This window comes from Taudactylus pleione, unplaced genomic scaffold (genome assembly GCF_031769625.1).
Source record: "Taudactylus pleione unplaced genomic scaffold, aTauple2 ptg000113l, whole genome shotgun sequence".
In the NCBI taxonomy this organism is placed as follows: Eukaryota; Metazoa; Chordata; class Amphibia; order Anura; family Myobatrachidae; genus Taudactylus; species Taudactylus pleione.
In genome coordinates, this window is record NW_028284515.1 from 879,813 (window position 1) to 894,221 (window position 14,409).

At 39.6% G+C, this 14,409-nt stretch overlaps 1 protein-coding gene across 1 annotated transcript in view; it reads left to right on the plus strand.

Moving 5' to 3' along the window:
• The window catches only part of PAX9 (paired box 9), a 56,455-nt gene extending 42,046 nt beyond the window's left edge, over window positions 1–14,409 (plus strand). The window contains exons 4-5 of the mRNA XM_088471284.1: window positions 12,490–12,715; window positions 13,571–14,409. Coding sequence (XP_088327410.1) covers window positions 12,490–12,715; window positions 13,571–13,665 — 321 coding nt within the window. The 3' untranslated portion in view covers window positions 13,666–14,409. The remainder of the gene's footprint in view (window positions 1–12,489; window positions 12,716–13,570) is intronic.

Here is a 14,409-nt window from a genome sequence, read left to right on the forward strand (position 1 = left end):
TTCCTAGTAGGCATTCAAATTTAGTAGAGACTTACAAAAAAAACCCTTAAAGCTGCCAGAGATTGTTCAACTAAGTATTCATCAAGGGAGTGAGAATTAGGGGACGATTACATATTAGATGATGATATTTAATTTTAGGGAAATTCTTGGAAATGATGGCAAAATAAAGATGGCACTGAGGGTTAATTGAAACAAAAAGTACTATTCCTTGCTAGCATTTATCAAGCACTGCTGGATAACATCCTGTCAGTTTGGGACTTACCACTGTATAATAAGATACATTTGTATGTATTATCATTCTGTGTCTACTGTATCTAAGATAAAGGACTAGGACTAGATCTGTGGATTACCTCTATGTGTTTATCACCGCTCATCTATTATTTCAGCAGCAAAACTTGAATCCATTTACCGTGCTGTCACTGAGTGAATTATGTAAATGTAGTCTCAGCTCCTACACAAGTTGCTAAAATGTTGCGGAACTATTTGATTCCATGGGTAAACTACAAATTTATTATTAAGTTATGCATTGTATTCATTTATTTTGTTAGAAGTAACATAATACATCAGCATGACAACTTACAGTCAACAAAATTATAACAGTTGGCATTTGATTTAATGGCAATTACAATTTAATTTCTTGTTATCCCCAAGCAAATAGGATATTGTTTTTTTTAATGGACATATAGAATATATTTATTTTTAATTTATTACATATTGGAATAGATTATGCTTTTGATTTTACATTATTGTAAAGCGCAACGGAATATGCTGCGCTATATAAGAAACTGTTAATAAATAAATAAATAAGAAAGGGATATACAGTATGTTTAGGATAAAATATATAACTGACCTTAAATTTTACCATCAGACAAATGTACTCGGACAACATTGCCTCATTAAATGAAGGATAGTCAATGACAATTTTGATACCAAAACCAGATAGGAATACCTCCTTGTTGTATTCTTATAGACCCATCACTTTGCTCAACCAAGATTATAAAATCTTGGCAAAAATTATATCTATTAGATTGCATAATATGAAGCCAATGCTCCTTACAGTACCTCACATCAACTTGGGTTCATGAAAGAATATTGTATTGGGCATTTGCTTGGCGATTGCAGTCTTGGCCTCCTCCCCGGCGCATCAGAGGTCTTCCACTATCCTATTGAGCCTGGATGCTGAGAAGGCCTTTGACAAAATTCTTTGGGACTATTTATTCTTAGTCTTGGATTCCAGGGCATTTGGAACATTATTTATTAACGAGATCAAATACCTTTATTTGAATCCACATACTAAGTTACTTGTCAATAGCCTTCAGGTAACACCATACACATGTTCGGAGGTACGAGACAGGGGTGTCCGCTTTCACCTCATTTATTTGATCTTGCACTTGACCCGCTAATCTGTACTCTTCAGAATTGGTCGTTGTTGTGTGGCGCTTTCATTGGAGAATACAAATTAAAACTTTTAGCTTTTGCAGACGACCTTCTGCATTTTATATTAAACCCGGAAATTAGTTTGACCCCCTTATTTGAAAAATTTAAACAATTTGGCCATATTGCTGGGTTCACAATAAACTTTACCAAATCTATAGCATTAGTCTTGGGTAATAGGACAATTTGGGTGGACTGCAGTGGTCCAGTATACCTTACTGGGCCATACAAATACCCCAAAATATTCACAATTTATACTCTTTATATGTCACCTCCATAATAAATCAGATTTTTGCTGAAATGGAGAGTTGGCAACACATTCAGCTTTTATACTTGGGAAGGGCCTACCTAATACAAATGATGTTTCCTAAGCTACTATACCCTCTGCAGGTCCTCCCGATACTTCTCACTTTAACTGATATTATAAAGATATATGCCACATTCCAGAAGTTTATTTAGAATAACAAAAAAACAAAACTCAATTTGAAAATTCTTGAATGCACCAAGGAGAAGGGGGGGAATTAATTTTCCCCATACTCTCCTTTATAATCAGGCTGCAATCTGTAGGTACATTAAGGTTTGGATCTTACATAGAAATCATTTTGTTAATTATACCTTAGAGAAACAATTCCATTCTTGTTTGGACTTTAGTCTGCTTTTAACACATGCCTAAGCATGATATACCACCGCCTTTGCTTGATAACCCACTCATGATGTCAACATGGTCAACATGGCATTCGGTATGTAATAAATTTAGGATTCATGCTTCTTATTCATTACATCCCCCTCTGCTGGGTAACAATGACTTTCAGAACTGGTCTGCTGCACACGAAGGTGGGACTCTCAGGGCCTCCACACAGCTAGACATTTCACCAATTCATCCCTTAAGCGCCCCTTAACGTTTGAGCAGGCACACACACAATATGATTTTCTTCAATCTTGTGACTTGGCCTTTTTACAGGCAAAACACTATACCAGTAGGGTTTTGTCTTTTTTTGTCTCCCTTGGATTCGGATAATGAGTTGGATACTGCTTTCTTGTCCGCTGACTATACATATCGGGCTATAGCTCTCTTTTATCACAAATTAAGACTTCCTTATTTTACGGGAACAATCACCATGGGCATTACTAAGTGGCAGACCTGCTTTCCGAATCTAACGGAAGCTAATATTTTGTGCACTCTACAATTTTCCCTTCGAACAATCACTGCTACGACCTATAGAGAGATGTTCTACAGACTGTTTTATAGGGGTTATCTTTCTCCCAAGCATAGTCACCTAATCAGTATCGCAACCTCCTCTGCGTGTCCCAAATGTACCCAATTGGAGGCATCTTTATATCACTGCCTATGGGGCTGTAGGGTCATTAAGAAATTCTGGATTGAAGTAAAGCTAGTGAAGTCTCTCTCTCAATACCACAAGCTGAAGTTATATGCTTGATTATTGACTGGAATTAATGGACCAAGTTATAATTTTTGTATTTGACTATTGTTGATATGTGTATTATTTTAAGCTGTAATGTTCTGTTCATTTTAATGCTGCCTTGAGATTATGAATACTGTATAATGTACATTTGTGATACATGTATCTATGTATTGCATTACTTCTGATAACTTCAATAAAAACATTTAATTTTTTTACATTTTTATTACCATGGGTACAGTAGGTTTAAATATTTACAGTAACCAACAAAAATACCCTGAAATGTATCTTTAGTTCTCCAATGAAAGACTGCAGTTCACACTTTTTTGATTAAAAGTTCAATTTCTTTTTCAGTTTTTACAAAGAGGAAACCTAAAAATGTTACATTTAACATGAGATTTCTCGTAGTTATCAATTTGCTACCTATTCATGCATTTTACCTTATTTGCCATATTTTTCCCTATCAGCAGATCTTAGAACTATTTTATTTCTCTAAATCCTTCTCCCTATGCCTGGAATAGTAGACTTACTACATTTTGTGGCATTCCGCCTATTAGTTAGAGCTGCAGACAAACGTTTATACGTTGTACGTTGTATTTTGCTAATAGATCCACTGCAAAATGGATCTATTAGTAACTGTAATAACAGTAACTTGTTACTTTCATATCAGCATGGGTCATCACTTGCATGCTAAGCTAATTCACCCATCTCTTACAAAATAGCCGGCCTCGTGCCTTGACTAAACTTCACATGCTTTCAAAGTCATGAATAGATAACTACTACATGGAACCTTAATGTGGTTAGGTTTAGAAAGGGAGCAAAATGCAATGTGTCATTAACATGTAGTAGTAGTAATATTAATCATAATAATAATAATATGGAGGAAAAAGCATAAGACAGATTACGTCCTAGAAATATATTTCCTTGTTGATCAAACAAAATAACATAGCCTTTAATGCCCCAACAAATAGCTTGTCTATCTTCCTGAAACTGGAGAAGGCAGCAGTTGTACTTGCATTGAAAAGTTAATTCACCTGCCTCTAAAGAGGAGATTTTGGGGCTCTCTAAATGTCCTCCTGTTTACTTAAAATCATTCAAGATGATGTTTAAACAAACAGAATGAGTAGATCTTGGTGGCTCAGGTTTAAAGGATTCTTTGTGTGAAATCTTAAGGTCAAAGCTACTTTGCAAACATTGCCTTTGTGTTTGGGTTCCTCAGGATGGAAATTTAGACCGCTAGTCAATAAGCTGTGAATTAGTATCTCCAGCTAAGTGATTTACACTCATATAAAAGACATTGAGACCCTTAAACTGTGTTTTGTTCATCCCAAGAACACCTTCTCATACCAGCGAATAGCACAAATCCTTAAATCACTTAGATGAGATGAAGGGTGACAGTCACTCAGGATAGTCATTGCTGACTGACATGAGTGCCATAATATAATGAGGGCTGAGGTGGTAAGAGGAGATAAAGGGACAAGGGATACAGGGACAATATAAAATTAGCTCCTATATTACATAAGGGGTTATCATTTTTCTTTATACCGTTCTTGATGATATTGCATACTATGTTTGTGTCTTTATACACTACATTTTGTATAGTGTTTATAAGAGCAGGGGTTATATTTAAGTGAAAACCTTAAAAGGTTAAGGTACACAAATATGAAGAGGGACATGTGGCCTGGAAAACGTCACTGCGATATGTCTGCCTTAAAGCAAATCACAAAACATACACCACCGTTCATCTAACCTCAATACAGAACATAGTTTATGCTAGTCTAACCAATCTGTAATGTTAGACTATTTGCCACATCAGGATTCAAATGTTCACAATTGGGAGAATGCAAAATCCGTACCAGGTTAAATATTAACCATACATTTAATATACCCCAAAATACATAAGAAAACATCCCATATCTAAATAAAAAAGTGGCTTCTAGCTGACTAAACTAAGCAGACTGGTACAGTATATTGCTGAGGCTACTATAAAGTGCTGGATATTCTTGCATTAACTTTTTAGGAAAGAAATACATTTAAAATGTATACTGTATATACCCATGGATTATATTGTGCATGGGGAGAATAAAAAGGTCTTTTATTTACTGCGCATAGTGGTATGTAAATAACTTTTAATAATCAAATTGATACACAGATCTGGTGTTTGCTTGCTAATAATACACATGAGGCTTACACATATAAAACTAAAATAGTTTAATCAAATCTGGATAATAGACACCTACATTAAATACAATTCTATGATCACAATGGTATAAAAAGAATGCAAATTCTGGTACAATAAATAACCTGGTGAAATAGTGTATTTAACTTGTATGCATATAAAGCTAGTAAATTCTCACTCTTGGGATAAATAGATTAATGTTCCCAACTAAAATGCCACAATGTTGCTGTGGTAAAAAGCAAATGAGTTGCAGAATAAAAGCAAAAATGTAGCAACAATATTGTTCTCACAAATCAGCCTTATGAATAATGCTCCGCAGCTGTGGGTAATCAACTGGTGTCCCAGTGATACTCACAGTGTCTCTGCCGATGAATAATGGGTTACCTCGATCCAATAGCCATACAGGTTTCCACCTGTGGATCTCAATTTACTGCAATGGACACGGCCCCACAAAGTATCCAAATCCCGATACCTTCCTCCGTGTATATACAATAATCAATGCTGCTGTGGTAACTGATCCTGTGGACCAAGGGAAATATCCGTGACAGGAGCGGGTAGCTGGTATCACTGGAGGAGGTGGACGCGGTAATAAGCAGTTGCTGACAACCAGTGTACACGTAAACTGGAGGACAACGTCCGTCCAGAAGCAGGTAGCCAGTAATCGTGGCTGAAATCAGCTGCGGTAGTAAGGCAGCAAGTGCCACTGGTGATCCTGCAATGTGTCCGGGCAGGATATGATTGCCCGCAGCAGTTGGGAACTGGTAGAATCAGCAGCGTCAGTATGAATAATGTTAGCCCAGGCTGGATCGGGTGGCCGTATCGAATAACCGGCAACAGGCTGATCTGGAGTGAGGCATGAAGCGTGATAGGAGGACAAGGGTCTACGCATTTAGTCCCGTCGATTACCGACACTTTCTCAAGACTGGAGACTCAAGTCCATACGGTCTCCTTATATTCCTCCCAAATCACCTTAATTGACTGTTTAATATATTGCACCTGAGTCCATTCTATTGTGCATTAGCACTCTAGTTAGAATACTACCATCTCATGAACACATCTATATTTGTAATCACATTAAAATGTTTATAATAAACTAATATTCATTAATAATATACAAACTGAAAATATATCAAAAAATGAAAATGAATCTAAGCCAAGTAACTAATATAAATTCTAAATATAAATAATAATGTATATAATTCTACATAATAATTATATCCAATTTAAATTACAATAAAAATACTTTGACACTACAGTAAGCCTCCTGTACACAATTGACGAAACCTATTTCCTCCCCTCTGGTATACCCAAAGTGTTCCACTCCCACAACAGATAGACCTGAAGGGTCACTGTTGTGATGATGGAAAAAATGTCGTGACACACTGTGTGAGTACCTTATTGATGATATTTTGTCTATGTTCTCTAAATCTACATTTAATAGTTTGTGTTGTTCTTCCTACATATTGTAGGGAACATGGACATTGTAGTAGATCATAGTGTTAGGGTTCAATTATATCAACCCCTCTCGGATTATTCTACTATAGGAAATAGGGGATATCTAGATATCCAGTTCTATTTTCCATTCTGTGTTCAACTATTTATATAGGGTGTAGATGCTCCATTAGAGACTATTTATATTTACATGCATTTTTATGTTTTATATATGTTTCTTTATATATATTTTTTTCATATGTTTTTATGTTTGTTCATTATTAATTATATATGTATATTTTATACATGTGCATATACTTGGGGTATTGCTGAGTTATTGCTAAACTCATTTATTTGAATGAAATAAATGATCTATACATGAGTAATATGATTAATATGGGGTGAATATACAAACCCTTCCATTTTTGCAAAGTATCAGGAGGTTATAATAGTTAATCTATATACATCCATATGTTCATTTCATTATCTATATATAAATATGTATTTGTATAATCATTTTTCATCATTTTTTAGTTTTATCTTTATCTACAGTCAGGTGCATAAATATTGGGACATTGATTTCATATTTTGGCCTCTATTCACCATCACAATGGCTTTGAAATGAAACAAACAAGATGTGCTTTAACTGCAGACTTTCAGATTTAATTTGAGGGTAACTACATCCAAATCAGGTGAACGGTGTAGGAATTACAACGGTTTCTGTATGTGCCTCCCACTTTTTAAGGGGCCAAAAGTAATGGGACTATCAACTCAAAAGCTATTTCATGGACAGGTGTGGGCTATTCCCTCGTTATTTCATTATCAATTAAGCAGGTAAAAGGTCTGGAGTTGATTCTAGGTGTGACATTTGCATTTAGAATCAGTTGTTGTCGACTCTCAATATGAGATCCAAAGAGCTGTCACTATCAGTGAAGCAAGCCATCATTAGGCTGAAAAATCAAAACAAACCCATCAGAGAGATAGCAAAAACATTAGGTGTGGCCAAATCAACTGTTTATAACATTCTTAAAAAGAAAGAACGCACCGGAGAGCTCAGCAACACCAAAAGACCTGGAAGACCACGGAAAACAACTGTGGTGGATGACAGAAGAATTATTTCCCTGGTGAAGAAAAACCCCTTCACAATAGTTGGCCAAATCAAGAACACTCTCCAGGAGGTAGGTGTTTATGTGTCAAAGTCAACAATCAAGCGAAGACTTCACAAAAGTGAATATAGAGGGTTCACCACAAGATGTAAACCATTGGTGAGCCACAAAAACAAGAAGACCAGATTAGAGTTTGCCAAACAACATCAAAAAAGCCATTACAGTTCTGGAACAACATCCTATGGACAGATGAGACAAAGATCAACTTGTACCAGAGTGATGGGACGAGAAGAGTATGGAGAAAGAAAGGAACTGCTCATGATCCAAAACATACCACCTCATCAATGAAGCATGGTGGTGGTAGTGTCATGGCGTGGGCATGTATGGCTGCCAATGGAACTGGTTCCCTTGTATTTATTGATGATGTGACTGCTGACAAAAGCAGCAGAATGAATTCTGAAGTGTTTCAGGCAATATTATATGCTCATATTCAGTCAAATGCTTCAGAACTCATTGGACGGCGCTTCACAGTGCAGATGGACAATGAACCGAAGCATACTGCAAAAGCAACCACAGAGTTTTATAAGGCTAAAAAGTGGAATGTTATGCAATAGCCAAGTAAATCCCCTGACCTGAATCCGATTGAGCATGCATTTCACTTGATGAAGACAAAACTGAAGGGAAAATGCCCCAAGAACAAGCAGGAACTGAAGACATTTGCAGTAGAGGCCTGGCACAGCATCACCAGGGATGAAACCCAGCGTCTGGTGATGTCTATGCATTCCAGACTTCAGGCTGTAATTGCCTGCAAAGGATTTGCAACAAAGTATTAAAAAGTGAAAGTTAGATTTAGGATTGTTCAGTTTGTCCCATTACTTTTGACGCCCTATAAAAAGTGGGAGGCACATATAGAAACCGTTGTAATTCCTACACCGTTCACCTGATTTAGATGTAATTACCCTCAAATTAAATGTGAAAGTCTGCAGTTAAAGCACATCTTGTTTGTTTCATTTCAAAGCCATTGTGGTTTTAAATAGAGGCCAAAATATGAAAATTCTGTCAATGTCCCAATATTTATGCACCTGACTGTATATATATATTATCAGGAGGCTTACTGTAGTGTCAATGTATTTTTATTGTAATTTAAATTGGATATAATTATTATTTAGAATTATATGCATTATTATTTATATTTAGAATTTATATTAGTTACTTGGCTTAGATTCATTTTCATTTTTTGATATATTTTGTTTGTATATTATTAATGAATATTAGTTTATTATAAACATTTTAATGTGATTACAAATATAGATGTGTTCATGAGATGGTAGTATTCTAACTAGAGTGCTAATGCACAATAGAATGGACTCAGGTGCAATATATTAAACAGTCAATTAAGGTGATTTGGGAGGAATATAAGGAGACAGTATGGACTTGAGTCTCCAGTCTTGAGAAAGTGTCGGTAATCGACGGGACAATGGGGGTCATTCACACCCGTTTGCGAGCAAAGGACGCTCGCAAACGGGTCGATGTTCCCCCACTGCGCATGCGCACGACGGAGGGAGCTCCGTCGTGCGCATGTACTAGACCCGGACTGCGACAGCCAAGCTGTCGCTCCGGGTCTCGCACCAAAGGGGGCGTGCTGTCGATGTCGATGCAGGCGTGCCGGGGGCGTGCCTGCCAGACGGAGGCTTTCCCATGGAAATGCCTACCGTCTGGAGCCGGCCCCACTGACATCACTAGTGATGTCAGTGGGAGTGATTTTGGCTCTGATAGAGCCAAAATCACTCCTGGGTTTGCGGCAGCGAGACCCTACCGCAGGGTCTCCGTCGCAAGCCCGATGGCATCATCATGGACGCTCGCATATGCTGTGGGTGGTCACCCACAGCTATGCGAGCGTCCAAGAGGACGCTCCATTTTCAGGGAGGAGGGCCCTGATTCAGAGCGAGCGCTCTGGTCAGAGCGTTCAGCTCTGAGTCAGGCCCTAAACGCGTTGACCCTTGTCCTCCTATCACGCTTCATGCCTCACTCCAGATCAGCCTGTTGCCGGTTATTTCGATCCGGCCACCCTATCCAGCCTGGGCTAACATGATTCATACTGACGCTGCTGATTCTACCATTTCCTAACTGCTGCGGGCCATCATATCCTGCCCGGACACATTGCAGGATCACCAGTGGCACTTGCTGCCTTACTACCGCAGCTGATCTCAGTCACGATTACCGGCTACCTGCTTCTGGAAGGACGTTGTCCTCCAGTTTACGTGTACGCTGGTTGTCAGCAACTGCTTCTTACCGCGTCCACCTCCTCCAGTGATACCAGCTACCCGCTCCTGTCACGGATATTTCCCTTGGTCCACAGGATCAGTTACCACAGCAGCATTGATTATTGTATTATACACGGAGGAAGGTACCGGGATTTGGATACTTTGTGGGGCCGTGTCCATTGCAGTAAATTGAGATCCACAGGTGGAAACCTGTATGGCTATTGGATAGAGGTAACCCATTATTCATCGGCAGAGACACTGTGAGTATCACTGGGACGCCAGTTGATTACCCACAGCTGCGGAGCATTATTCACAGGCTGATTTGTGAGAACAATATTGTTGCTACATTTTTGCTTTTATTCTGCAACTCATTTGCAACATTGTGGCATTTTAGTTGGGAACATTAATCCATTTATCCCAAGAGTGAGAATTTACTAGCTTTATATGCATACAAGTTAAATACACTATTTCACCAGGCTATTTATTGTACCAGAATTTACATCTTTTTATACCAATGTGATCATAGAATTGTATTTAATATAGGTGTCTATTATCCAGATTTGATTAAACTATTTTAGTTTTATATGTGTAAGCCTCATGTGTATTATTAGCAAGCGGACACCAGATCTGTGTATCAATTTGATTATTAAATGTTATTTACATACCACTATGAGCAGTAAATAAAAGACCTTTTTATTTTTCCCATTTTTTGGGTCCTAACTAGACCCTTTACTTGCAGCTGGTGGTGTTCAAAATATTATTTACTATATAAAACCAGCGCCAGGAAGTGTAGTGTAATCACTACAGAATTGCATGGGGAGAATACCAAATAGTTAGTCAAACTTACATCCATATTGAAGTTATTCTGGAACTTGTAGTCCCTCTAGGGTGAACGGAAGAGACATTTTCAGATGACACGGTTATGAGCAGGGTCATCCCTACAATTTTGTTTTACGTCTGCATTTATTCTGTTTTGTGTTTCCCCCCACACACTTTTCGGCACTCAGACGTCTTGCAAATTAGAAAATAAATAATAATATGTGCATATTTAATTTTCTATATGCATAATTATATAGAACATGTTTTGAGGACACCATTCTATATATTTAAGTTTTTTAGATGGAATTCTGGGAAGAACTACAGTACTGTGAGCAGTTGTTATTCATTTATGGTTTAGTTACAATATTCTGGTGGTTATTTAGGTTGACGCCTCTGTACGCAGCTTTTAGCAGCAAAATGGCAGGTTTTTCACAGGAGCAAATGTTGCCCTAATGAGAAGGAGTTTGGGAAGAATGTGGGCTTTTCTATGGTTCACATTGGAGCTGAAGTGTTGTGACCATATACACCCCATACCACTAAAACGTTAATTTGTTTGATGAATGATTTAATGTAAGAAGCCATAAGCAGAAGGGGATGCAGTTAGGATACCAGCGGGCGCTATCCCATCCGACGATATCCTGACACTGACATCCTGACATGGGACTAAAGATAGGTGTCAAAATCCTGATGCCTATCATTAGTTGCACTACAAAATCCCGACACCCGGCATACCGAACGAAGGTAAGCCGGGTGTCTTAGCATTTAGCCACGGGAAGGGGGGGGGGTGGAGGGTTAGGTTTAGGAACCCTCGGGGGACTTCGGGTTAGGGACCCCCCCTGGGAAGGTTAGGGTAGGTAAAGGGGGGGTTAGGGTTAGGCACAACTAGGGGGGTTAGGGTTAGGCAACTCCTGGGAGGGTTAGGTTTAGGGTATGGGGTGGGGAGGTTAGGTTTAGGCACTAAGGGGGGAGGTTAGGGTTAGGCACTAAGGGGGAGGTTAGGTTTAGGCACTAGGGGGGAGGTTAGGTTTAGGCACTGGGGGGGAGGTTAGGGTTAGGCACTGGGGTGAGGTTAGGGTTAGGCACTATCGGGGGGATGTTAGGGTTAGGCACTAAGGGGGGAGTATAGGGTTAGGCACTGGGGGGAGGTTAGGGTTAGGCACTGGGGGGGAGGTTAGGGTTAGGCACTGGGGGGAGGTTAGGGTTAGGCACTAGGGGGGAGGTTAGGGTTAGGCACTAGGGGGGGAGGTTAGGGTTAGGCACTAGGGGGGAGGTTAGGGTTAGGCACTAGGGGGGAGGTTAGGGTTTGGCACTGGGGGGAGGTTAGGGTTAGGCACTAGGGGGGAGGTTAGGGTTAGGCACTAGGGGGGATGTTAGGGTTAGGCACCCCTAAGGGAGGGTTAGGATTAGGGTAGGGAGAAGAGAGGGTTAAGGTACTTACCTGCTGAAGTCGGGATTTTGATCCGTCGGGCTGCCGCTGTCGGTACTGATCCGGTGACTAAACAGCCGCTGGCATGACGATGTGACAAAATGGAAGGCTACCCAGAGGTTGTGAGCAGCAATTTTCATTCGTACATTCCATGAGTTTGAATGTATCTAAGCAAAAAATCTGCAATGATAGCGCAAAGTATCTGATATAACAAAATGGCTGTCTGGAATATGAACCTATCTATGAGCAGTACAGTACAGTAGAGACAACTATTCAAAAAAATGTACTTTAGAATAATATGTTTTTTTTATAAATGTGCCCAGTGATTTGTAAGCTAAATGTCAGAACAATAAAACGGTAATACAAAGTAGCATGCTTGTAAAAATATAACTTTTTCTCTGCTTTGTAGACAGCCAGTGGTTTACCGACAGTTGGTAGTTTTGTGGCAGCTTCAGGCATGACTCCGTACCCCACTTCTGCACCTGTATCCCCTTATATGGCATATGGCACAGCAGCGCCCACAGGGTATGTGACAGGACACGGATGGCAGCACACCGGGGGTACGCCACTGTCGCCTCACAACTGTGACATCACTGCATCGCTAGCATTCAAAGGCATGCAGACAGCACGAGAAGGTGAGCACCACTTACAGACCTGAGTCAGAAACTCATGAGACAAAGGGGAGATGTATCAGTCAGCCTCTACCTCCTGTTTTATAGAATGTACTTGATAAATGCAACCTCAAAGTTAATGGTTGCTAGGGGCAACTTCTCTACTTGTCCACACTTTACACTGCTTGATAGTACATCACCCCCAACATATATTAGAAGCTACAGGAAGATGCAAAGGGAACCAAAGATGCTTTTAGTCTTTAAGGGGAGATGTAGCAAAATTTGAGAGCGAGATAAAGTGGAGAAGTTGACCCTACCAACCAATCAGCTTCTACCTATCATTTATCTAGCATATACTATAAAATGACAGTTAGTAGCTAATTGGTTATTATGGGTAACTTCTCAACCAGAGGCGTTTCTAGAGAGGAGGGGGCCCGTGTGCAGTCTCTTGACACGGGCCCCCTTCTCTCTGTCCGGCAGCCGGCAACGCACTGAGCTGTTTGCGGTCCAGCGCCGGAGTTATAGACTCTGGGCACTAGAGTGCGCCCAGACTCTATAGAGTATGCGCAGGTCACTGGGGAAATGGCAGCGGCGGCCATTTTCCCTGTACTGGACATGCACAAACGACGGGAAAATGGCCACGGCAGTCATTTTCCAGTCATTTTTTTTCAGCACCGGACCCCCGCACCGATGTGGGACTCCAGAGAGGTAAGTAGTACATAGTTACTATATTCATTTTACTGTATCTAGCGAATGCTTGGAGCATCGAAAAAGCAGAGGCTAGGACCATTTGCACTTTACACAATTGCATTTTTAAATAGTTGCCATTTAATGAAAAAATTTAATTATTTTAAAGAATCTTCTCTTCTTTTTTTACAGCAGAAGAAACAAAAGTAAGCATTCAGTCACGCAAATCTCAACAGTCCTACCACATATCCCAACGCCATGGGACAGTCCACATGTCAAGTGCATAGAGACCATGGACAGACTCTGCACACTGATGTACCAATCTCATGTACAACATTCCAAGGTGTATTAAACTATTGCATAAATAATTGGAGCATATACCAACCACATGGATCACTATATGGACTCCTGACCACTACAGCGATACACCCAGCTGTCACGCCTTCACTTGGACCTGTGGTCAGGATGAAAGACATACACCTGGTGGACATACTGTGAAAGAATCTTCTCCGGATTCATGGAACCACATTTCTGCACCTTGTAATGGAATTTTAAATATGCTACTTTCCCACTGAGCTAAAACGAAAACCTTCCAGTTACCATTAGCCCAGAGTCTATTTGCCTTTATAAGACTTGTGGTTTGTAGCTTTAAAAAATTAAGGAACTCTCACACAAAGAAACCTGAACTTAATGTGAAGAGGAAATGAAGGGATGTTGGACTTACACCTCACGCTGTGTTGAGCTTTGCAGATCTTCACCAGCTAAATATGGGGTCAATGGGTTTTAAACCCAAACTACACAAAGGATTATGGTCGCTCAAAGTGATCGAGCCAGATGAGATCTGGGAGACTTGTTCATCCAATTGAAGATTCACCATCTTTATTAGTACATGTAACATGTCTTGGTCAATGTCTGCTGGAATACGTGCATGTATGATAAACGGCACACACAAACAATGCAACAGGAAATATGAAAACATGTTACGTCCTTGTAATAATTTTGATTATTATGGTCCTGTTTAAATATAACAA